Source organism: Plectropomus leopardus, chromosome 7 (assembly GCF_026936395.1).
Source record: "Plectropomus leopardus strain MGB_pleo_1.0 chromosome 7, ASM2693639v1, whole genome shotgun sequence".
Lineage (NCBI taxonomy): Eukaryota > Metazoa > Chordata > Actinopteri > Perciformes > Serranidae > Plectropomus > Plectropomus leopardus.
In genome coordinates, this window is record NC_142182.1 from 17,919,337 (window position 1) to 17,943,681 (window position 24,345).

General features: G+C 39.4%; 3 protein-coding genes across 6 annotated transcripts in view; 1 reads left to right on the forward strand and 2 right to left on the reverse strand.

The window, feature by feature from the left end:
• The window catches only part of LOC121950741 (solute carrier family 66 member 2), a 60,719-nt gene extending 54,323 nt beyond the window's left edge, over nt 1-6,396 (reverse strand). Inside the window, exons 1-3 of one of the 3 annotated variants that reach the window (XM_042496841.2) lie at nt 6,255-6,396; nt 1,828-2,083; nt 811-944 (exon numbers count right to left, since the gene is read on the reverse strand). In XM_042496841.2, coding sequence (XP_042352775.1) covers nt 811-944; nt 1,828-2,036 — 343 coding nt within the window. In that variant the 5' untranslated portion in view covers nt 2,037-2,083; nt 6,255-6,396. Of the gene's footprint in view, nt 1-810; nt 945-1,827; nt 2,084-6,039; nt 6,195-6,254 lie in introns of those variants that run through there. The other 2 variants (XM_042496840.2, XM_042496839.2) reach the window with 2 other exon arrangements.
• Nucleotides 6,397-6,458: 62 nt separating this feature from the next.
• Nucleotides 6,459-9,729, forward strand: hsbp1b (heat shock factor binding protein 1b). Its single transcript, XM_042496219.2, has 4 exons — nt 6,459-6,654; nt 8,427-8,493; nt 8,739-8,865; nt 9,161-9,729. The coding sequence occupies exons 1-3, from the start codon at nt 6,610-6,612 to the stop codon at nt 8,858-8,860; spliced, it is 234 nt and encodes a 77-aa protein (XP_042352153.1). The 5' UTR covers nt 6,459-6,609; the 3' UTR covers nt 8,861-8,865; nt 9,161-9,729.
• A 138-nt stretch (nt 9,730-9,867) lies between these two features.
• LOC121950277 (DNA topoisomerase I, mitochondrial) overlaps nt 9,868-24,345 on the reverse strand; it is a 46,274-nt gene continuing 31,796 nt past the window's right edge. For both annotated transcript variants that reach the window (XM_088080114.1, XM_088080113.1), the window contains exons 15-20: nt 18,778-18,846; nt 13,888-14,002; nt 12,988-13,115; nt 12,692-12,792; nt 11,682-11,831; nt 9,868-10,382 (exon numbers count right to left, since the gene is read on the reverse strand). In XM_088080114.1, the coding sequence (XP_087936240.1) occupies nt 10,280-10,382; nt 11,682-11,831; nt 12,692-12,792; nt 12,988-13,115; nt 13,888-14,002; nt 18,778-18,846 (666 nt within the window). In that variant the 3' untranslated portion in view covers nt 9,868-10,279. The remainder of the gene's footprint in view (nt 10,383-11,681; nt 11,832-12,691; nt 12,793-12,987; nt 13,116-13,887; nt 14,003-18,777; nt 18,847-24,345) is intronic.

The following is a 24,345-nucleotide window of genomic DNA, read 5'->3' on the forward strand; positions in this document are numbered from 1 at the left end:
TTAGATTGAATTTCTGTCATCCCATTTGCAAAAGCAATCAACTTGAGCTTCTGTAAAAAACACAATTACCCATAAAAGACAGCACCCTATAAAGAGTGACCCTGAAAATAAACTTGGATGGGCTTGCTCCCTCTATACACACACACGCACAATGAACAGTGCTGATGCTTAATCTTAGCCCTCTCCATCCCATCTCCAGTTCTCCCTCACCCTGCACCGATATCTCATCAGATTCATCCTTACTTACACACACACACACACGCACACGCACACACACACACACACACACACACACACACACACACACACACACACACAGTTGTTCCCAGAATAGACTAATCTCATGTGTGATAGTACAGTAGCTAATACATCCATAGGACATTTGTGCTTCGCCTTGCAATTTCTTTCAAGTCTTAATATCTATGATACATTTTCATTACCCTTCAGGCGTTAACATTGTGCAGCAGCATCTGTTTTTATGTCTAGACACTAAAAGCCTAAGGTTACAGTTCAATAAAGAATAAGACAAGTGAATATAAGATTGGTGGTAAATAAGTGGCTGTCAGAGGAAAGACAATTTGAAAACAGCAGCATTGCCAGTTAAGCTTTTCCAATGGCCCCCTCTTTTGGTGAGAAGTGGGAGTTGAAGCACTTGGCATCTAAACTGCTGACACAGAGAAGTGGCATGCCTGATATGTTGTAAATGATGTGCAATAACTGTCTACACACAACACTGATGCTGTTGTTGTGTCAATGTGAGTTGGGTAAGTTATGTTTGTTGTCAGTTGAGTTGGTTTTGGAACTGGTTACCTGAAAGTCGGTGTTGCTTGGTGCTCACTCGGTTGGTGCTTTGGACCGCACAGCAGAGGTGGAGCATGGCAAACATGGTGAGGATCATCACCACACTTTGGAGCAGCAGGGTGAGCTCAAACTGCTTCCCTATCCTGCAAGGATGGAAAACACCAATCACATCCCTGAGTTTCATATAGGAGAGAACTTACAGCATACAATTAAAAAATACAGTGTAGACCAGTGGTTCTCAACTGGTGGGTCATGGTCCAAAAGTGGGTTGCTGGTCCATTCTGAATGGACCGCAAGTGACTCATGAGCTTGGCAAGAATGTAAAAAACAAACATTACTTTGAATTACTGTGAAAATTCGTTACAGAGCTTTTATTTTGAAATGCCGTTTCTGTTTATTCTTGCAAAATGTTTTATTTGTTTGTGTCCTAAGCCGATGTGTTGTTTGCATTCTGTGAAATAAAATTGAAAATGTGGTAATTTATCTAATGTGTTGACCTTGAACTAAGGAGAAATCTGGAGTCTGAGGCTAGACCAGATGGGAACCACTGGTCTAGACAAAATATTAATATGGACTTTGCAATAATAAACAATAATAATGACAAAAAAACAAGGCTTGAACACACACCAGATAACACATAATATTATACTATTCCCTTATATGTTGTTTTTTTTATAAGATGCATGCAGGTTATAAGGAGCACAGAAAGACTTTATAAAAAATAAAATGTTACAACCATATTCTATAAAGAATCTTTTAAACTCTTTTTCCAGACCCTCCAGACCGAACAACGACCTGTGCTCTCTGATGCGTAAAACAATTTGAGAAGAAGCCTCAAAGTGAATGGCATGGCTCAGATTATATAATGAATCTCATTGTATTGTTTCTTTTCCTATTCCATTACTTTCTGATACCAAGACTGATCTGGCAAATGACCTCGTAAATGGTATGTGCCTTGTAAAGAGGAAAAACAAAGACAAATAAAAAGCACATATGAAAACACTGGCCTTTCACTCTCTTCCTCACCAGAAGAAGATGCGCAGGATGTTGGCTACAAGCAGCACCAGGCAGACTCGGGTGGAGAAGCCCTCGCTGTTGCTGCTCCTCTGGATATCCTGGTACTGTGGCACATAGGGCAGGGCTCCCCCAAACACCATGAGGCAGGACGCCATCCAGGACAGCAACATCCACGAGCCCTCTGTGTCCTCCTCCTGCAGAACCACCTCTGCATCCATCACGCCAGGAGAAGCTCAGGGGTGTCCAGGGGGTCGAAAGGTTCCACCTGGGAGGCAGCAAAATAAGAGGAACATAATGGGAGTTCAGCAGAATTATCGCTGATAGATGTTCGGAGGTTACCAGAGGTCAATGACAGGGCCTGAAATTAACATTTCCCTAGAGCCCATAAGCAGTAAAACTCATTAAGCTGATTACATTTAAATACCTCAGTTATGCATAGGTCAGTTTTTTTTTTGTTTTGTTTTTTTGCTTCAGTTTTAAATTGCTGTCCTTGCTGATACACAATACTCTCTCTCACTGCATTACAAATCTCACTGGAGCATGACAACAGCTCTGGACTAATGGCTACAATGACCCAACTTAGTTGAGTATATCTTAAGAGAAAAATACAACATATATGAAGCATAAGACCACTTTGTCTTTTTCACTGAAGACAATTGTACATATTGCACAATAGTAAATGCATAGATAAGAGATGATACAATTAATGACAGTTGTTGCTTCAGTTTAAGGGTCCTGGTTTTGTGCATGCTGACTCACTGTAACAGCATAGCCCACTCTTGAGTGCATTGTTGAGAATACAGAGTCCAGGATCAGTACTAGAGAATTAAACTATTCTTATCAGTCTTTAACATGCACAACAGCAGTGCTAGGAATACAGGATACCGGTTTCAGCCTGTGACCATACTCTTCCTACTGGGGATTAAAGACTGTTACACTATCATGTGAGGGCAGACTTGGTTTCTGTTGCTAGTGTACATATTTATCAAGTCAACATCTTTTACTGTTTTTAGGTTGAGCATGCCAGTATCTCTCTATTTTTTTTTAACACTTAGTAAATCAGTCAGAAAATAGAATTTTGCTTACTTACTGGTTAGTTTCTCAATACATGTTATCTATTACATTTGTTTTATACTGTAAAATATTTGGCAAATGCAGCTTCAAAACCTTCCCAGCTTGTTTTCTTTGCTTATTTGCTTGTCAAAAGTAATTTATGGAGCAATTTATGGAATTATGTATATAATGAAATAATAGTGACTGACATGTCCATGCTGTATGAGCAGAGGTTGTCACACATGATGATGGAGGTTATGTGAATAAAAGTAGCATAACACACTCTATGTAGGGCTGGGCAACATGGAGAAAAAAAACAAAACAAACATCACAAATATTTTGACAAAATATATTAATGTCAATATTGCAACAATATTGTAGGGTTGGCAATTGGTGCTTTCATAGCATATTGACACAATGAGATTTATGATAGTCATTTGTAATGTGGATATAATGACTAAGTGGGTAAAGGCAAATAATAGAAAAACTACAACAGTCTAGTAATTTCCTTAAACTTACACTAAACTTACATACAAATACTGTAATTTACCCTTTAAAACCAGAAAAGACAACACTTTGATCTTAGAATATCTCAAATCTAAGGTATCTAGTCCCATATCAAAATATCCATATATTGCACAGCCCTATACTTATATATGCGCTGTGTACAAACACTGACTCTAAACATCATTCACATAGATTTATTGCTGTTAACAGCTCCATCTCTGCCTGCCACCAATCTGCCATCATCATTGATCACACAAGTTGAACACACTAGACAAAAAATGATTTGAAAGTCTTTTTGTTGTAGCAAGTTATATTGCCATCCTGTAAATTGTGCAGGGCCCACGGAGTAGGCAGCACAGTTATTTTTTAATAGAAAGATTGAATAATCATATCATTTAGAAACTTGTCATATCATCAGAATAGTTTTGCTGTACAGGAGACACCTGCACCTGGGCTGTGCAAATGGATTTTTTCTATCTTTACACAGACACTGACAATAATGTAGGCTCACACATTTACAGAAAGGTTCAGGGTGTGTGTTTTATGAATTGGCAGTCAGACTGGGATGACAGGTGGTAAATTGAAGTCAAACATGTGGAAACATCCCACATAGAGAGCGCAAGGAAAGGTTAAACAGCCAATAGCCAGTGAAGGCAGATCTGACAGGAAGGTATTGGGGTCACCGGTGAGGTGTCTTGGGTGGAAGGTACCACTATTACCTGCCACAGTGTGGAGATCACAAGCCAAAATGCAGGTTTTTGCCTCTTCTTGTTAACTGACCTCTCTTTGGCTGCACTTTTTTTTTACACAGCTACTGTGAAAGATAGATACCAACATACTCTAATCCTTAAAATAGTGGTGCTTTGTGCCAAGTATTAGCTGGCTTTCCTCAAGCAATAATAACATCCATTTCTAAAAGTTAGTAAGTCTTTTGTTTTTTAGAGCAGTCCACAGAACAAATATCACATTTCAATACAATTAAGACAATGTGATTTTGTAATGCCAAAAAACAACTACTTGGGATTGGGAATGGCACGTATGGTTTTGTCTGACGTAAAAGCCAGCGAATTGTTGTGTACACAAAATCATGACCGACAAATTCTGAGCAAACAGAGAGCCGTACGGGGAATTGGTGTGACATGATTCTTGGGTGACTGTGATTCCTCTTGTGACTGCACAATAACAACAGCGTCATGTGACACAGTGTGATTTTCATTGTCAGTTTTAAAGCAGAGGGCCAGTATGAATGTACGTTCCTTTGCTCCCATACATATTTGGCAGTCTGTGTCAGCTGACAAGTCACTCATTATGGCTTAGAGAGCCAGTTAACGTACTAAGAAGCAGCTGTCAAGACAAAACAAAAAAACCCTCACAAGTAGGTACTCCTGTGTATTTTTAAATCACATTTGGGGTATGATTACTGAGAGTAGGTGTTTTCAACACAGCAGGACATGTAGTTGTACTTGGAGCAATGAGAGAAATCCAGAGGATGAACTGGGCCTGATTTTTAATTAAGCATCTGTCTATTAACATAATTCAGATGCAGTCGTGTAATGCAACAAAGTAATAATACTTTGTTACCGTATTTCTATCAACTTTTACTTTTACTCCACAACATTTCCTAAATAAAATGTTTACTTTCCCCAAAGCATTTTAGTGACTTACAACAAAATAGAGAAGGAGGGGGATTTTATTCTTTAAATCCTTTAAGTATTGAAAAAAAAACAAAACATATTTTTTCCTCCAGTGTATTATAGTGTAAGTGTGTTATTTTCAGGGTGGGTTATGTTATTATGATCACTTGCTTTTTTATTGCCAGCATTTACTTGTACTTTTACACAAGTAATACTTTAACTTCTACCAAAGTCATTTTCTGGTAACAGATCTGTACTCTCCCTGAAGTATGGCTTTCAGGTAGCTACTTCATCCACCACTGCTCAGCTGTAAGTAAGAACATAAGGACTTCAGTATTCCAGCCAAGACCCCACTGCTTTAGAGGGTGGAGCCAGACAGATAGAGTGTCCCCCTGTCATTTCTGTAGAGCATTTAAAAAGTTAAGATTATTAATAATGCAATGTAAATGCAAAAATCCAGGGCGACCCTTGTACACAATCCTTAAAGAGTGTCTTTTTACAGGTTTCCTACAGTTAAACATTACTCAAGCATTTAACAATCTAAGGTGTCTTCTGCTATTTCCTTCAGCCTGGCTCTGTGGGGAAACAATCACACCCACACAACAGTAGCCAAATGTGCTGGGCCACCTCTAGTAAGCAAGATATGCTGTTATGCAAGCAAAGCATAGCTTCATGGGGTTGGGTCACAATCACGCCTGTATACACAGGCATCAGTTTTAGGCAACTGGGCTACCTCAGTCACAGAGAAACTGCTACCAAACCGTCTGGTTACATTGTTATAGGTTGATATTCGTATACAGAGTAGGTTTAACGTGTGCACTGTCGAATACACCACTCTGGGCTTAACTCTAAAAAACAAAACAAACGTCCTCTGAGATACTTGGTTCTAAAATGGTGATTTTATTTTAAAACTGCACGCTCACAAGTACAATGTCACAGTACCCACCGATCGCCAATGATAGAGAATTTATGCAGAAAGTTTTAACGTTTTTAAGTTAAACTATGTAAAATTCCCAACTTCACTCACCAGTCGCTTTCATTCACTTTCCCTCGCCTTATGAAAAAGCACACTTACGCGGATGTTTAAGCGTCAAAACACACTGAGTTCCCTGGCAGCTCCAACTCCTAAATCCTGGCTCGCTCTCAAGAGAGACGCGCGCGCGCGCATGCATGCATGCGGGCACTCATATACACTTTGTTCACATTGAAATGGAAAAGTTCACAGTTAACTTGTAAACTTACCAAATTCTAGCATTAAACGTGCAGGTCGTCGGGGCACTTAATGAGATGTGACCTCCGGGAACGAAATGCTTTCAATGAATGCTGTTTATGGTCTTCCTGAGGCCATAATTGGTAAACAAAATTACTGTAGAGCTGTGCATGCTCCCCATTTAAAACTCAATGTTCCACATTTCTCTGCACCGTGACGTAGTTCTCGCGATACTTTCTGTGTTGTGGAACAGCTGACTCTGCGGTGGGTGGTGTGAGGGACTGCTATCTATTTTCAATCGTTACCAACGTGATAGTGGAAAGAATCGCTAAAACGCTTTTTGAATTTTAGTACTGTTTAGGCACTGATAATCATTTACACTACAACATGGCTGAAACGGATCCCAAGTCGGTGCAGGACCTTACCAATGTGGTGAGTCGTGATCACGATGGCAAGCTAGCGTTAGCTACAGCAGCCTAGCTACAATGCTAAGCTGCTGTAGCTGCGAGCTATCGTTAGCCAGTAAGCAAGCAAAGCGTAATGTACAGCGTATCTGTCGCATCTCGTGTTGTTTATTTGCTTTCATAACGAAATTGGTTCCTGGGCTCGGTGTCTTCAAGCTGTTTACTGAAGCTAGAAGGTCTTGACTTTTGTTTAGCACGTTATGTAACATCAGTGGTCAGTTGGGCATTCTCATTCTCATGACATCATCAAATCACAACCGAGCAAGTTAAGCCGCACAGCGTTACATGCTGGAAATGTTACTTTTGTAGATACGCTGGGTCTAGTAGTAAGTGTCAGTTTCCATTGTACTGAATAACGTGCAGATTTACTCAATTACTTGCACAATTCGTTGCGCAAATATTCTACTTATTCTACTGTGCGCAAAAGTAGCTGGGTTACTGTGTCACAGTGTTGCCATGGAGATGCTTCGACACCCTCCCAAACCTTCAGCAAACTACTCTGCAAGCTTCTTTTATTGGCTTCTTTATCCTTCATCTTTTTTTTTTTAATTCAATACACTTTTGAGATCGTCACGTAAAGCTTCTTAAAACAAACAAAAATTCCCAAACTTTTTCTTCAATGATACCTAGCTAAGGTTTTCCATTTATCCTTGTTTTAGTTTTCATTAGGTTGCCTCTAGAGTTAAGCAGGGTTCCTACAGCCTAAAGCAAGTTAAATTTGAGACGTTTTATTGCCACTTGGAAATAAATTTAAGACTGATTTTACAATTGTCGACTTTTCTTTAAGTCAAAATGTTTATTGTAACAAAAAAGCAAGTTCTTTTTATCAGTTTGAAAAGTTGGATTATCTACTTTAAATGGTGAAAAAAATGTAAAGTGGAACACATGGAAAACATATATTATTATAAATATTCATTGGTTTGCCTCAAACGACTTTTGACAGATTGATTCAATGCATTTTCATACCAATTAAGACATTATTTTTAAGATTAATAAATTCAATAGCTTTTAAGACTATCCAGGGAACCTAGAAAAAGGGTACCGGTATCCCTTAACCCCAAGTCTTTGGCAGCTAAAGAACAAATGTGGTAAAAACAACTCTATAAATCAGTATCTTGAGGCACAGTCACCACTTTAGAAACCACTGTCATAGACCCACATTATGTGATTGGCAGCAATGCACGAAAATGCACCTCTACACAGCAGTATGAATATCAAAGTGCATTCATTGTTATGCACATTAATGCTTATCACAGTGGATAGAAATGTCACCTCCTGTGGTTATTGAGCTTTTACATTGCTGTCAAGAAAACTAGATACTTTCAACATTGGTGCTGCTTTTTTAAACCAACCATCCACCACAAGCAGAGTGCATTAGAGTGGGCGTACAGATGTTTTCCAGTGGTGTTAACAGTTAAAAGTCCTCTTGCCCAAATCCTCTTGATTGTGCCACCCTCAAATTAAACAGGTAATATGTATTTGATGTATGACTGCTATCCTCTGTAAAGCAACTTTAAGCAATTCAATTGTGGATTCATTGTTGCACTGATGGCAGCACAGAGGTGGAGTGTTAAGCACTGTCACCTCACAGCAAGAGGGTCCCAGGTTTGAACCTGGGTCGGAGTGGGTATGTACCTTGGGTGGGAGGCCCCTTTTGTGCAGAGTTTGTATTATCTGATGAATACGTCTGATCAATATATGAATTTTGCACTGACAGTATTTGTACTGTTTGTCTCACAGGTCCAGACACTGCTGCAACAGATGCAAGACAAGTTCCAGACTATGTCAGACCAGATCATCGGGAGGAATATCCTGACTTATCATTTAGAATGCAAGCAATCAGTTGCTCAATTATTAAATGCATTATGGTTCAGAAATTTAAATGTAATATAATAATGGATTGATGTGTCAGTTGCAATTTCTTGCATCCTTATCTCTTTCAAATCCGCTAGTTAACTTTCAGAATCAAAGTACAGCCTGACCCGGGCATTTTGCTCCTCAAAGAGAAATTTGTGAGTTATTATTCAATATGTGCCTTAACTGCTTCTCCACTTGATGAGATGAGCACGCGCATTGATGACTTGGAGAAGAACATTGCCGACCTGATGACCCAGGCTGGTGTTGAAGAGATTGAGGCAGCACCAGAGAAGGCTAAAGAGGGTCAAGGCTCATAATGAAGGTAAGCGGTAGAGCCATCTAGCTTATGAAACACTTATTCATGTCTTTAAATTGCTTAGAGGTCTGCAGTTGTGCCATGTCTTCCAGAGGGACATTTTAATCTAAAGATTATACAAATCAGAAAATTGGATGACTCTTTTGCCATTCGTTTTACATATCTCACTTGAGTATTGTGTGTTAATTTTGCCCTGTCAGATATAAATCTGGCAAATTGCGGACCCATGTGTTTACATATTATTTTACCTTCTTTGAAACAGTGCACTAAAACGGGGACCATGTGTTTTGTCCGTCCACAGGTTCTGAAGTAATACGGTGTGAAGTCGGTCCTAAATTCAGGAGCAGCAGACTTTTCCATTCTGAAAATGACTTATATTGATTTGGTTTGTCGTTGTGTGAAATGCTTTTTTATATATTGAATATTGTGATAAACGGTTACAGTTATGTAATGACTTGAAAAGTTGAACGTTATTTGTAAGCTAGAGTAGTGTGATATGCCCTTCAGAACTGTAAGTGCTCGAGTGCAAAAATGCAACTTATGGATTTCTGTGCGCCGACCCGGAGGTTATCCCGCTGCCATCATATATCATAATTAATTAAACCCCATGAGGTGATGGCTGACAGGGACAGTTTGGCCCAAGCCTGTGCTGAGGAGTACAACCCACAGGCTGACAGGCCAGTCAAACCTCTAATCTCTACCAACGTGGGAAACGGGCACAGTGAAAATCCGAAGCCTGTAGTGTTTTACAAACAGCACTGTTACTACCAAGGTGTGGGATGCATTCCAATTTCAACTGATTTTCTTCTATTAAAGCTATTTAATACAATGCTGTCTGTCATGAATTGCATAATAAATATTTGGCCAGGTGCTGAGTGAATTTTTAAAAACTATTAATAACTCCTAGGTGCTCAGTGTTTTTCTGTATTTATTTTTTTAAGCCAGAGTTGTATTTTATCATGCAAATTATCTGGAGTGTCTAGAGTGTGTTGCATGTATTTTGGTCTACATTGTTTTACTGTACTGAAATGACAGTTTGCTATTACACACAAGAGTTAAATAATCACAGGGAAATTCGGGAATTTCCATTCTATGATCACGTTTTTAAGTGACATTTAATATGTACCAAATGAGAGGTACTGGCAAAAATGTCCACTCAAAAGTGTGTCACTTCACTGCATGAGAGGAACCTTTATTCAAATTAGTGAAAACACAACATTTATAAACAAAACAACCCACAAAAGAAAGTGCCAAAAGCATAAAACAGAAAAGAACTGCAGTAAACAATATGTGTCACACATTATATGAGGTACAACATCCGTAGTCCAAGAACATATTATGACTGTTCTATTAAAGTTCTGTGTGTATTATAAAGTGAATGGTTCCTTAATTGATCAGCTTATGAGACTGGAGTTTAAAATTAGAACTCAAAGTCTGCCTCTGTCATGTCGATGGCCCAGGCGAACTTGTCCCTTTGGCTCTTATTGTAGATTTTTTCTACAGGTACCTCCATGTTCTTACACCTGAACGAATGGGGAAAGCGACTGTTAAGCCAACTTCAAAATAAATACATTTTAACCCACCAGTCAGTCTTTTCTCTTAAGGGTGTGCTATGCAGGATTGTCGTCAATGTTTAACACACTTGCCTGCAAAAGTGAAAGTAAAAGACAACCGCAGATTCACTCTCGTTTGGTGTTTCGCCTCACTATATTTACATTTTTTAGCACTGTGTCTCTTGGATGCCTGCTGCTTACGGTCTAGCACCTGGTGGCACCTTTTTTTATGACTCCCCAACCTCACATGAGCACTGTGGGGGTACAAGCCTATAAACGTCCCAAATACAGAAAATAAGATGCAGGTACAGGGCAGAGTCTCTATGAAAAAATACATCGCCACACACTTCTAGTGGGTCATATAGTAATTAAGAGGGATAAGAAAATTCTGCAAAGTATATCTTTAAGAACAAGCACAGATGTATCTAGGTGGAGGATATTAAAAAACATGGCGAAATGCAATCAGTAGAAATGGTAGCAAATAAACCAATTAAAAGTATTGGGCTGTATATGATTGTGAAAATTATTTCAGTGGCCTTATTATGGTTGACATTTTGAGCATGTTTAGTATACTGTAGAGTGGGCATAGGTGGGAAATGACTCAGTGCATCTGAAGATTAACAAACTATTGTAATGATTAAAAGCAATACAGAACATCATAGTTAAAAGCAACACCAGTTTTTGAGTTATGAGAGGAAGACTACAGACTGTATAACCTCACAAATAATATTATTTTCACCTTACACATTCTATATATTAATTATGTTTTTCTGGAAACCAATGCTATACTGCACATTACAGATAATATCGGATATAGTGAATCCAATGATCTGTAAATTCATTGCTTATATTGGTTCTTATTACCCTATAAATGCTGTGCTGCTGTCTATTTTGAGTTCTTGTAGAACAGATGACTCACTTTCTTCAGAGGACTGGTTTGTTTACACATGTTGATCACATCCACTGAGATGAACCTGCCTGGCCGTATAACTCAGGTTACTATGGTGATTTACTCTGATTAATAGTGAACCAGATTCACTGAAAAGACCATGTTATGCCTAAAATAAGCTGGCTGACCCAACAATCTCGCTTTGTGATACAGGCCCCAGGTTTAAGTGCGTCAGGTGGTTTTATTTGAAAAACTCACATCTGCCCGTGTGCACTCATGTAGGCAGGCAGGTGCATGACTTTATGCATCAAGTATGTATGGAAAAGTGTCTCACCAAAACATTAAGGTTGTCAAGAGTGTTAATGCTGGTATTCACTCACCAAGCCACGCTAATGCGTGGGTCCAAGTAGTTGAGCTTTGAGGTACCCAGTGCAATCTGTTTGTTTTCTTCTCTGTCAGTCGCCTGGACTTCCATCTTCAGCAGCTGCTCCTCACAGCGCTTCACTGCTGCCTTCTTTCGCTCCACCAGCCTGACAGAAAGTATAAATACAAGGGCAGGTGCAATGGAGTCAGACACCTCAGGTAGAAATATTTGAGAAATATGACTCCTGGTTTGGTTCTTGTAATGTAAACTCTTTGCACATTCTGGGTGAGCAAGAAGGAGAGTTTCAATCAGTCTGCAGCCTAATTCAGAAGATGTTTTGTGTAAATAAATGGAAGTAGTCAAACCTGTAGGAAACCAATTCAGCTACAAAAACAAACCATTCAATGTTGTAAAATAGACACTCAAGGTGTTAGGGATGACAGACAGGAGTGAACAAAAAAATCTACCACTATGTGGGTTTGTAACTCCATAGAGGTATCCTTTTGGGTGTCAGGAATGTTTTACATTTTTCATTGAAAAGAAATCACAAACATCCGCATGAACTAATTGTTCACCGCTCTTGCTACATAATGTCCTCCGAGGCCTAAATCAGATAATCCAGCGAACAAACATTCTGATCATAAATTATAGGAAAATACATCCAGAACAGCAGTAGTGTATTAAGGATGTCTTACAGCCCCGTGAAGTACTGTTCAACTAACAGTGTTTCAAAGCGCCTTTTGGCTCTAGGCACAAAGACAACCCCCCCCCAGAAAACATCAGGGAATCTCATCTCTGCGAGTTCACAGCAGGGCTACCATCACAACTAACATGATTTCAAGGTCAAGATCTTGCATTTCTTATAGCTTCCACCTACAGCTCATCATTCACAGTGATGCAGGTATCGCTGTTGTTCGGAGGCACTTAAACCTGCAGGGTTCCCTTTATGTTAGTACTTGTTGCCAATCATTTCTAATTGTTGTGAGTTCACAGCTTGCAGTTTTTCAGCACTATTGTGACACTTACGTCTGCAGCTTGGAGTCTGAACTGCCTTTGGTCTTGGCCTCCTTCTTGGCCTGTTTCAGCTCCATCTTTGTTTGGGACAGCTTTTCCTTTTGAGCATCAATCTGGGTGGAGCACATGAGGACATGTTATTATATAGATTACTGTTAGCTCCTAAATATCACTGATGTTGGGGATATCCTCTCTTGAAATCTGTCTGTTAGTTGAACTGTTACAGTGACACAAGATCACGATCATCCTCATCTATAAATTTAACATAATGAATGACTGTCCAATAAACCAAGTCAAGCTGTTTTTACCTTGGCCTGAAGGTTAGCCATGGACTGATCAAAGGTCTTTGGCGGCGCCCGCTGGTGGTTACACAGAATGGCAACTGCTCTGTTAGCCCTGTTGTAAGACAGCAGCTTCTCAGCCACATTGTCGGACTCTTTGGGAGGTGACAGAAAAGTGATTTAAATATGTTAACAGGGAAATCTCACTGAGAACACATATCTGACCAGAATTATATACAGAAATTCAAAAAGATAATATCCTGCCGGTGTCCCTCATACTATTATTGCCTATTCACCATCTGCACCAGAAATCTTGAGCCTGAATAAACACACACACACACACACTCTCTCTCCCTCTCTCTCTCTCTCTCACACACACACACACACACACACACACACACACACACACACACACACACACCAATTTACAGGTTTCTACAATTTCGTTTCATTAATTCAATACTCGAGCTTCATCTATTCTACCTGGGGTCCACACAACACACACTACAACCACATGCCATCCTGCAGATTGGCTCTCAGTGGCAATCCAGAAATGAGGAGAGATTGTGACACTTCTATCTCTGAATGAATAACTGAGGCAGCCAATGGGACCCTGATAAGAGTGAGACACACAGCACTGGGTACAGTGATAATGTACTCCTGCCATGGCTGGAAAAGCTGACTGACACTAGGGTATCTTGAATCGGGCAAGCTAAAAATAAAAAAATGTCAAAAGTGTGGCAGTTTTATCATGAAACTCCATGACACAAGCAGTCAGGTAATAAGACCATGATAAGGGCCAGACTGATAAAAGGCTATAGTATTAAACATACTGATACCTGTCTGGCTGCTAAGGAATGAGGCAGTGCTTTAGAAAGCTATATAATGTTAGATTGCTTTGTAGCACAGTTAGTGTGTGTGACGTACTGTTTGTGAGCTCTTTGAGCTGCTGCTGTAAGGTGATCGAAGCATTGTACGTCCTGAAGACCTTCGCAGTCAGACCGGTCATTAGAGAACTCAGGTGCTTGTTCAGTTTTGCTGTCTGCAATGAGAAATGTTAAGGAGAGGCACAAAAAGAGAAAGAGAACACATTCACATCAATGTGGCATAGTACAAATACACTGTCATCACATACCCATTAAAGCAACAGAATCAAAACTCCACTAGGTGGCACTGTGGCATTGTACCACTGCGGTGTTTAAAGTGCCTGTAATGTACCATAACAAATAAAAACACATAAAACACTATCTCTGCCTTAATTATCATCATAACACATTAGGGAGGGAGATTAAAAAAAGATCAAAGTACTATTTCCCCTCTGACATTTCGGCAGGTATTTTAACAAGTTAGAGCTGTCACAGCCAGTGGTTAGATAGCCATTAGCTCCTGTCAAATGGCTGCCGCTTCAACACAACAGCAAAGAGATGAAACAGTTAACAGTGTAAGGGCGCACGCTGGTGGTGTGAAAGCAAAAACAAACACGTATGCTCACTGCACACATACTGATATGAGGTGCAAACGTGGACTTGAGAGGCAGATAGTGTGTGCATTTCTAAACACAGATGAAAGTGCACAGACGTGGGCGAGCAAAGAAAAAAAAAACATACAGATGAGCTCGCTGGTGAGCTCACAGCTCAGGCAAAAGAAGAAATAATTCTGATGATTCTGGTGAGCATTACAATAATGATGTGGTTGGTTTAATCAGAGAAGGGTCAGGACCTGGCTGTCTGGGGCCATGAACTTATATGAATGTCTGTTACACTGCAGGAACCTATTAGAAATAGGCTGACGGAGGCTTTTTATGTATACATACGTGTGCATGCATGAGCTGGAGGGCGCGCTCGTACACAAACACACGCACGCAGCACACAGACATACACACACACACACACACACAGTTGCTGTCGTGCCTGCCTTACTAATGAGCTACCTAATGCTAATGAAGGTGTCTGCGAGACTGAGGGGAAAGTGTGATAGCTCTCACACCCCCAGCTTGGCATGGTGTATTCTGAGTTTGTTCGTGTGTGTGTGTGTGTGTGTGTGTGTGTGTGTGTGTGTGTGTGTGTGTGTGTGTGTGTGTGTGTGTGTGTGTGTGTGTGTGTGTGTGTGTGTGTGTGTGTGTGTGTGTCGTCCATGTCATCTCCTAAGGCATTATTACAACTTGCCATAACTGCGGTACTAATTTCCTATCTATAACACAGGATACTATGTATTAGACTTTCTCATTAATATACTGTGGACAATTTGTGGTGATGGCGACTCGTGCCTGGGAGAAATATTGACTGTTGCCATTCTAAAGTAGCTATGATGACACACTTATCATTTTTCACTGGGCTCAATTTATGTCTCTGCCTCAGTTTCCTTTGATAAAAATGTTTTATTAAATTCTAATGAAAGGTGGAAGCGATATAATAGAGTGAAGGGAATGTGAAATGTGCCAAAAATAAAACAGTGTCTGGGGACTATACTACATAGCCAGTAGTAGTTTAATTTTTATATGTTTTGATGTAGCTATAGAAATTCCTCTGAGGCTACACTTAACCTGAAACTGCAGACAGGGTGTTTACTGTAGATCTAATGATGTGGACTCAGGAGAGGAGGCTTCGAGAAAAACCTCACAAAAGCCTGCACTTTCAGCTCAGACCTAAATAAACAATGTGTGTGTATGGGCCTGTGTGTGTCCAGTATCATCATGGCTTAGCATTTTGGAATCTAATATTGGGGAGCATTCTTGCTACACTGAATGCTTACAGGTTTTTGAAAGCACAGGCCACATTAAACTAACATTCTAATGTGCATTGTGGACTCTAATGTACATTATTTCTGCAGAATCAATAAAACTGCATTTCTACATTTCAGTCTGGTGTTATGCAAAGGTGGCCGGAGGCAGAACAGAACACAGGATGTTACGCTTAAATAATATGCAGCTTAAAGGCACAGTATGTGGCTTGTATTAATGAGGAAAATTTTTTTCACTTAATTATCATTTTTCATTTGTATTTGTTAGTTGCTTTTAATAACTGAATCGATACAGACATGGAAAGAAATTGTGTCCAACATGACAACATATATTCTATTCTTCTTCTTATTCTATTACATCTTTGTCAGTAAAGTTTATTTAATACTTCAACTTTTACAGTGCAAGGTCACAAAGTGGTTCAAATGAATAAAGCTGTTCAGATAAGACCATAAAACAGTTATATTAAACTACCATTTTTCAATGCAGTGTATAATACTGCTGAAATAAAAGTAGGAGACTGACTGAAATGAGATGTTCATTGTTTTTGGAAACCTCATTATATAGTCTCTAACAGTGTGTCATTTAACCTTTTCCCATGGTCTAGTGCTAAAAAAGTAAACAATAATTGCAATGCATCATAATATTAAACTGTAATACATGTAGAATCGCTGTTATTAAAAATCACAATCCAATCAGCACCCACGTATTATGATGTTCATGAACTGGAAGATTAACATATCTTCCTAGCCCTACTGGTTTGTCCGTTCTGGGCTATTCTAGAACAAGGCTGTGAAACATGGCTGGCTCTGTAGAAGAGGACCTCCAATGTGTAAAGAAAACTGAAGACAGTTTTGGAGGCAGGCCCCCGTTCATTCCTTTGAAAGTTGCTAAGTGGAGGTATGAAATTACTCGGATCTTGCGCATAGGGGATGACACTAACGAGGGCAACAAGCCTAAACGTGTTGGTCTTTTATAAAGTTGTTCTGAGTATTAAAAAGTGTTGCTTGAGTTTCTACACCTTCCATATTGTGGGGCAGATGTCTCTTTTCACTATGTAAAGCCTTTAGGAAAAAGTCTGTTTGGGCTTCATGGCATCACATGATGGACTGTTGTAATTTCACATTTGGCCACTATGTAAAATTGGCTACAAAACCAGGCACTGTTCCTGGGGGCTTGAAGAGGACCCGCTTCATTTCAAGATTAAATACAAATGAAAACATGCTTATGAATATTACACTCCATGTCTTTCAATATATCCTCCTAGACCCACATGTTGTACCTTTAAAGACACAACTATACAAAAACAACTTTTCCAAGGTCTAATTCTGTCTCTGTGTTAATTAACTGAGCCACCTTTAATGATGCAGTGGTTCTGCAGTTCTTCTCAAGCTTTCTTTATCGTCTGTCATGTGTACTTTTAAATGATCCTGTTACCGGATATTCACATATGTGCACCGTATTGAAGCAATTAATACTACGCTAACACATCAACACCACATATGCTGTTAATTGAATAGGACTTGGAGTCATTTACGTCTTTATCCACCATGTCTTCCACCATCTTCCCACATAAGACTATCTGAAAGCAGCATGTTCTACAGCTTCACCACTCGTCATCCATCCTTATTACAATTTCCATATCTTCCTTCTCCTCCTCTCAGCCTTACAGCTGCTGCCTGGTTGTCAACTCTATCCTTTGCTTTCTCTCTCTCTCACCATACTTCCTCCCTTTCTTCAACCTCCTACCCTTTTACAGCCATTTCCCACCTTCTCCCTCCAAACCTTCCCTCACCTGGACCAACTGTCAGATTCCTCCTGCCCCGTCTCCTCCTCCACAGCCCCCCTCCCTCCGCTCTCTCAGTGGCCTGGCCTTTGCGGGTGCCAATCAGGCCTGCCCACAGCAGCCATTACCATTCCACCTCCAACACACCCTGACATTTCTTGACACACTAGAGGGCAGAGAACAGAGGCGCCGCACTCCTTCATTCAATTGCTCCATCTCCTCATCTCACCCTCTCACTCCCCATCCTGTCTTTTCTTACCTGTCAATCTTTATATATCAACACGTGACTGCCTCTAAAGACCTGCTCGGGCATCTCTTTGTCCCTGTTTCATTAACCCCCTCTTCTCCAGAGTTACCATTCGTCTGTTGCGTACATCTCAACCTACAACCCCATCTCTCGAGTGTATTACAAGACAAGGTGTTTCTCAACAATCAAAGCACTTAACCCAAGGTTGGTTGCCAGGCTGTGAGCTGCTGTGGCAGTAGCCTCATTTCCACTACAAGAAACCTGTGTATTTGAATTCTGGATATGTTTCCTCTAGCAAGGGCAATATGTTAGCCTTGGGTATGGTCTCAAATGAAGAAATAATGCAGTTGATCTTGTCTTATAAAGACTGAGTGCACCCTGAGAAGGCCCACGTCTCCCTGCGGTGGACTAACCATGTGTACAACTGCTGCCTTGTGTGGCCTTGCTGCCTGCAGCTAAAGGAAGAGGTTGAGAGGACAGCAAATTTTTATGTGTGGAAATTCATCTGCCCAGCATGTTCACTCTCAATTTCCACTTGCGCAGTTTCATTTTTATCTGCTAGAGTCCACCCCCCCTCTCTTTTGAAACTCCTTTTCAGCTTTCACTCTCCCCACTTTCAATATTCTTCCCCTTCTCCTCACTTTACCCCTTTCATCTCTCCGCACCAATGGCTCATCCTCATTCAATCTCATCTCTTACACCCTACAATTTAGTCCCTGCTTTTCCTTTGCTGCAGCCTTATGTCCTCAGAAAACATTAAAAAATATATATTTCTATTTGGCTTTCACATTTTTTTTTGTCCTTTCCTTCAAATATTACACACTTCAGGGGAATTTTTCACACTCATTGCACAACCTCGGAAAAAAAATCAGGTACACGTTTACGCAAAGTTAGCAATTACTAAAAGCCTTTGTGAGCACTCTCTTTTAATTCATTCTTTTTTTTTTTAACATCAAAATGTAGCGTGGTAACGTTTCACAATAGGTTTATAACTAAGAATCAGGGGTGGCTAAAATCTCTGAAAATATGTCAAAATGAAACACTCACATTAAGGTGGTTAAAGAGTTCATCTCCAGGTTGTTTGTTCTCCAGGAACAGCTTAAGATTCTTAAAAACCTGAAAAGATACACAGGAAATTTTGATCATATATTCATGTCGTAAGAACTCAGTCAGTAATTGTCATTACAGGTACATCTGTGGTAATTTGGATATTTTTTCTAAAATATAAATATATATTAAAAAAATAAAATAAAAAAAAATATATATATATATAAATATAAATATATATATATATGTGTGTGTGTGTGTGTGTGTGTGTGTGTGTATATATTCATTATAGGTTACACTCAATATCAATAAATTCAGTTTAGTGTTGGTGAGAACCTAGTTTACAAGTCAAATTACACTTACACAAATACATTATAATACATGTAAAACACAAAGCAGTGGTGTGTGTGTGTGTGTGTGAGTGTGTGTGTGTGTGTGTGTGTGTGTGTGTGTGTGTGTGTGTGTGTGTGTGTGTGTGTGTGTGTGTGTGTGTGTGTGTGTGTGTGTGTGTGTGTGTCTGGAGCCTGACTTCATCTGTCCATCTTAGAGCAGAGCCAGAGGAGTATAACTGGCACAATTACATCTGACATTTCCAGTGACTCTGTGGCTTCCACAGATGCACCATTCCCCAAATTAACTTGTAAAATATGCAAGGCGCCAATTAATAGCAACAGATGCATTGCTTTATAAAACACACTGACATATTCACTGGCTGATTTGCGTGGTAATTTTGGTCCCCTTGGCAAACAAACTGAAAGTATAAAAATGTAAAGTGCAAGTGCTTTTGGGATGAAAATGTAAATCAGTGTCTAAAAGTCTCAGAGAAGCAGAGACACCAAAGTGAGCTCGCCTAATTGGTTTAGTGATGTGTTAGGGTGCGTCTGTGTTAAGAATGGAAATACCTATTTATAAAATAAATTAATAAATGCTCAGCAGGCTGAACATACCCAACACAATATGTTAAAGCACCTGAAAATGTACCCACACTCCAGGGCCATTTGATAAAGTAATTTAGTGTTCTACCTGGAGTACAAATTGAGTACTAAGTAGGGACTTGTTTTTAGACAACAGACACTGAGGTGAGGATCTGTCACTGCAGAGGCATCAATTTGGGAAAGACACATTAACAATGGCTTGTTATAGAGGTCGACTGATATGGTTTTCTAAGGGCCAATGCCGATACCAATTATTAGTAATAAAGAAGACCACGGTACATTTTATTTCCCCGCTTGGGGAAATTCTTTTTTTTTAAACTCTGTTATATATATTCACACACAGGCCTAAATACACACATAGAATCAGGACCTGTTCATACAAATACGTATGAAGAAATCAGAGCGAGGGGCGTGCCCTCTCAGGTTATGTCCAAGTAATTGGTTGTGCCATGCTTTGCTCAAGAGCAACTCAGCAGCACCCAGGAGGTGAAATGGCACCTCTCCAAATCCACACTCACAAGTTCACACTCCATACTCACTCAGTCCATGTGGTTCACTCCAGTTCCCAAGCCAGGTCCCCACAGACAGAGCTACTGCTGCCTCAAGATAGTGGGCTTAGAATAACACAAATTCCAACACAAAACTTTGTTCAAATGCTTGCAAAAGAGGACTTTTTAACATTACTTTTATACAAAAAAAGACATCTTTGCATGTACTGCACTCTGGCTTCCCTGGTGTTGGTTGAGTGTAACATCCCACACTATCAATTTAGACTTTTTTAAAGTCTTTCTTTAGTGCATCCAACCAGAGAACGAAAAAGAAGAGGTGAAGGGAAGATGAACTGAAGTTTCGATGTGATACAAAAACTTCCTTGATCATGAAATCCATTGTTACGATGTAATTCTCTCATTTATCAGTGCAGTTTATGAACTACACTGCAGACTATAATCTGCAAGAGTGACAGACTGGCAGCTGACTCATATGAACGGGTCAAATTGAGGCTGAATGCACATCAGCAGGTCTTTATTGTATACGTCTCTTGTAAGTCTTTATCGTCACTGCACTGCTTTTTTAAATAAAATATGATAATCTGGCTATATCTTTCCACCGCGTCCAGGTGATTTCTTAGTTCCTCTTCCTCTCCTTGCAGTTCTTTAACTCATAGAACTTAAGTTACATCAAGTAACTACTACTACTAATGGCTGAAACACTGTTTTCGCAACTTAAGCATTGAGAATGTTTATTACATCTTCTGTAACATCTACCTTTTACAGCCCTGCTTGCTCACTGGAGCAGTTCCAGTCTGCATTTGTCTTCGCCTGTCGGTGGCACAGTGGCTTTCACAAACGTTGACAGGCTATTACTTAAGACATTTAACCAATGAAATAATGTAATGGGTGGGACACCAAGCGAAGCTACAAGACAGCATCAACTACAGACAGACGCCGAAACCTCCAGGATTGCAAAATGAATCCAGCATGGATGTGCCAAAAATTGCACCTCCTCAAATGGCCACTTGACACTAGCTCCAAGAGTGAATCAATCCCCACAGACCCCCATGTTAAAATGCCCAACTTTAAAGCAAAAATAAACATCAACAACAGCCTGGTACCAAAAAATAAAATAAATAAATAGGGTGTGTTGGGGGGGTATTGAACATCTATTTACATTTTAATAAAGCTTAAAGTTACGCATAATTAAGGACAGGGGCACTTGAGTGAGTGACCGGCTATCTGTGAGGGAAGGCTTCAGTCTGTGAGGCAAATCCACCTCCATCCTCTCGTTAAAATTTGTTCATTTTTGGCTTCAAAAAACCAAGATGGCAATGACAGACATGCTGAACTCGAGGCTTCAAAACAGCAGTCCGCAAGCCAATGGGTGTTGTCATGGTGGCTATGGTCATTGTTTTTTACAGCCTTATTTTTTAAATATCAGAATATTGTTAATAATATTGAATGTTGCAGCCGCTGATTTGCCAGGATGCGACACCTAGCTTATCATTAAACGTAATGGCTATTCCCCCTTTCTGCTAAGAGACAGTGATATGACTCTTTCTTTCCATTTAATTACATATGAGACATACAGAAATGGCAGTTCCTATACAGCACGGCTTGGTTACACATCATTATCATTTTTGTATTCATTCCATGAAAATCCCTATGTTTGCTGCATGCAGATTTTTTGCAGAATTAAAAATTTGCATATACAGTACATATAAGCCAAATATATAAGCCCAAGTATTAGATTAAATAATTTCAACCCCTCCTGAGGTTGCAAATGGAAATTCCTTCCTTCCATCCTTATTCCATTTTATTCCAAGTGACATTTAGCAGCAATCTCACTGATTTCCCTGGGAATTGATGATGCTAAAATATGCAAGGGACTAATTAATTCTAGCTAATGTGTTGCTTTTGAATGCACTCATTTGAATAATTATACATTCTGCCAAGAAACAAAACACTTTGGCTGTCAGGTGCTAACATTTCTTTTTCCATCTCTGGAACAGAAGATAGCATGGGCTGAGACCAGAGGAGGGGTTAGAAATTTCCATATGCATACACGCACACACAGACAAATGTGACAGCTGTTTGACAGATTGCAGACAACTAAACAAGACTAAAAGAAGTTTCAAGACACATTTGTTTTCCTGTTTTGTTGCCTGAGTCAACCTGCTCATTATAGTGTGCATCATAATTTACTCTATCAGATAAACTAACAACTGACAAGAGTTGCTGCAAAACCTAATTACTTTAGGTTCTTTTACAATACCAATGTTGGAAGTCTGTCCCATTGGCATTAGTTTAAACTTTCTATACACCTAACAGCATGAAGTCTAGCCAAAGAGAAGTTTTTACAGTAACATCAGTTGAGCATGCTCAAAGTGTTCATAAGATTTGGTTGATGTCAAAGTTTCTAAATGATATGCAGTACATGCCTGTATAGTGAATGAAAAAATAAATCTGTAAATAATCAGACAAAACAGATCATGCCAGATAAGTTACCTTTCAACGTCCAATTACAGTACTTCTATCATTCTTTACAATTCTTACTTTCCTATTATCAGATGATATCTGATGTCTAGAAGCAAAAAGACTACATTTAAACATAGGAAGAAGCCATGAACCTCAAAACAATAAATTAAAGATGTACTGCAACTGTGAAAAAGCTAAAGGGCTGTAAAAATTCAAAGGAAGTTTCAACAGGGCTCCCATTATCACAGTCTTTAAGCTGTGAAAACCACCCCTGAATTGCAACAGCACTGCAGATCTTAAAGGTGCACACCATGCATTTTAAACCGAAGTTTCAGTTTGCATGTTATGAGAGAACCACTCTGTTGAAAAGCATTTTCTGTAGCCTGTGGTCACATAATGTCACCAGGGTTTGGGTGAGACTGACAGCCTGAGTTACAAACTAGGGTGTGGGCTGAAATAATTAAATATTTAGAAGGCAGGTTGGGGTCTAATGAAGATGCTAATGAGTAGCATTATGGGAAAGGAGGATCCAGTGTTTTTGGAACTTGACCTCTACCATGGAAAAGAGCTGGCAATATATATTATATCCATATTATGACACAATATTAGATATTGTCTTAGATTTTGGATGTTGTAATATCTTAAGTGTTGTCTTTTTCTGGTTTCAAAGGCTGCATTACAGTTAAGTGGTGTAATTTTCTGAATTCACCAGACTGTTCTAGCTACTCGACTTGTAGTGCTCAAAGCGCTAAAAAGAATACCTTTAAAAACTCAACAGAAATATCTCATATCTCAAATATCTCTCATGGTTACTCAGGATAATCCAAAGACCTTGTTGTGAGCAGTTTCATGTCGGAACTATTTTCTTTCTGCCGAACTACACCCGCCAACCTTATCACCACAGAGATGGAAGCATGTATCTACTGCTTTCTAACCTGGCACAACTGAACTAGCTAACATTAGAGCTCAGCCCAGGAGGACGTCACCAATGTTTACATCTCACGCTGTCATGAGCATGAGCCTCTCGTCTATGATTAGATGCACACTTCTTCTGCACAGTGGTACAGCTGGCAGATTTAGTTAGGTAGAAAGAAAACAGTTCCTACATGAAACTGCTCACAACAAGGTCTATCTCAAACACTCAGCAACTCATTCCAAAATAATCTATAAAATATCTATAAATAACACTACAGGTAAATATGTATTTCCGACTTTGGAGTGAACTGTCCTTTTAACTGTAAATGTCTGACTACACAAATCTTCCAAAACAGTTAACAATGAAATACTGTCTAACTAAAACTAATGTGAGTTACATCTTAAGAAATCACAATGCTGTCAAGGCTTCATTAGGATTTATACAGTATGTATTGATATGTCTCCACTCTGATGTGTTTCTACTCTGAAGATAAAATAAGCATGGTTGAAAGTCTGATACTGTGTTGTTTAACTGCAGTAAAAGCTGTTCTTAAGTAGTTGCTTAAATGCACCGTCAGACTCAGTATTCTGTTGTCAAGAATGAGAAATAACTTGGGACTGCAACAAATAATCATTCTTACTATCCATTACTCTGTTGCTAATTCTTAAGATCATTTGTTTTTAAAAATGCATGAAAAAAGACATTGCTCATCACAAGTTATGTCTGTCAAAGTGTTGCCTTATAA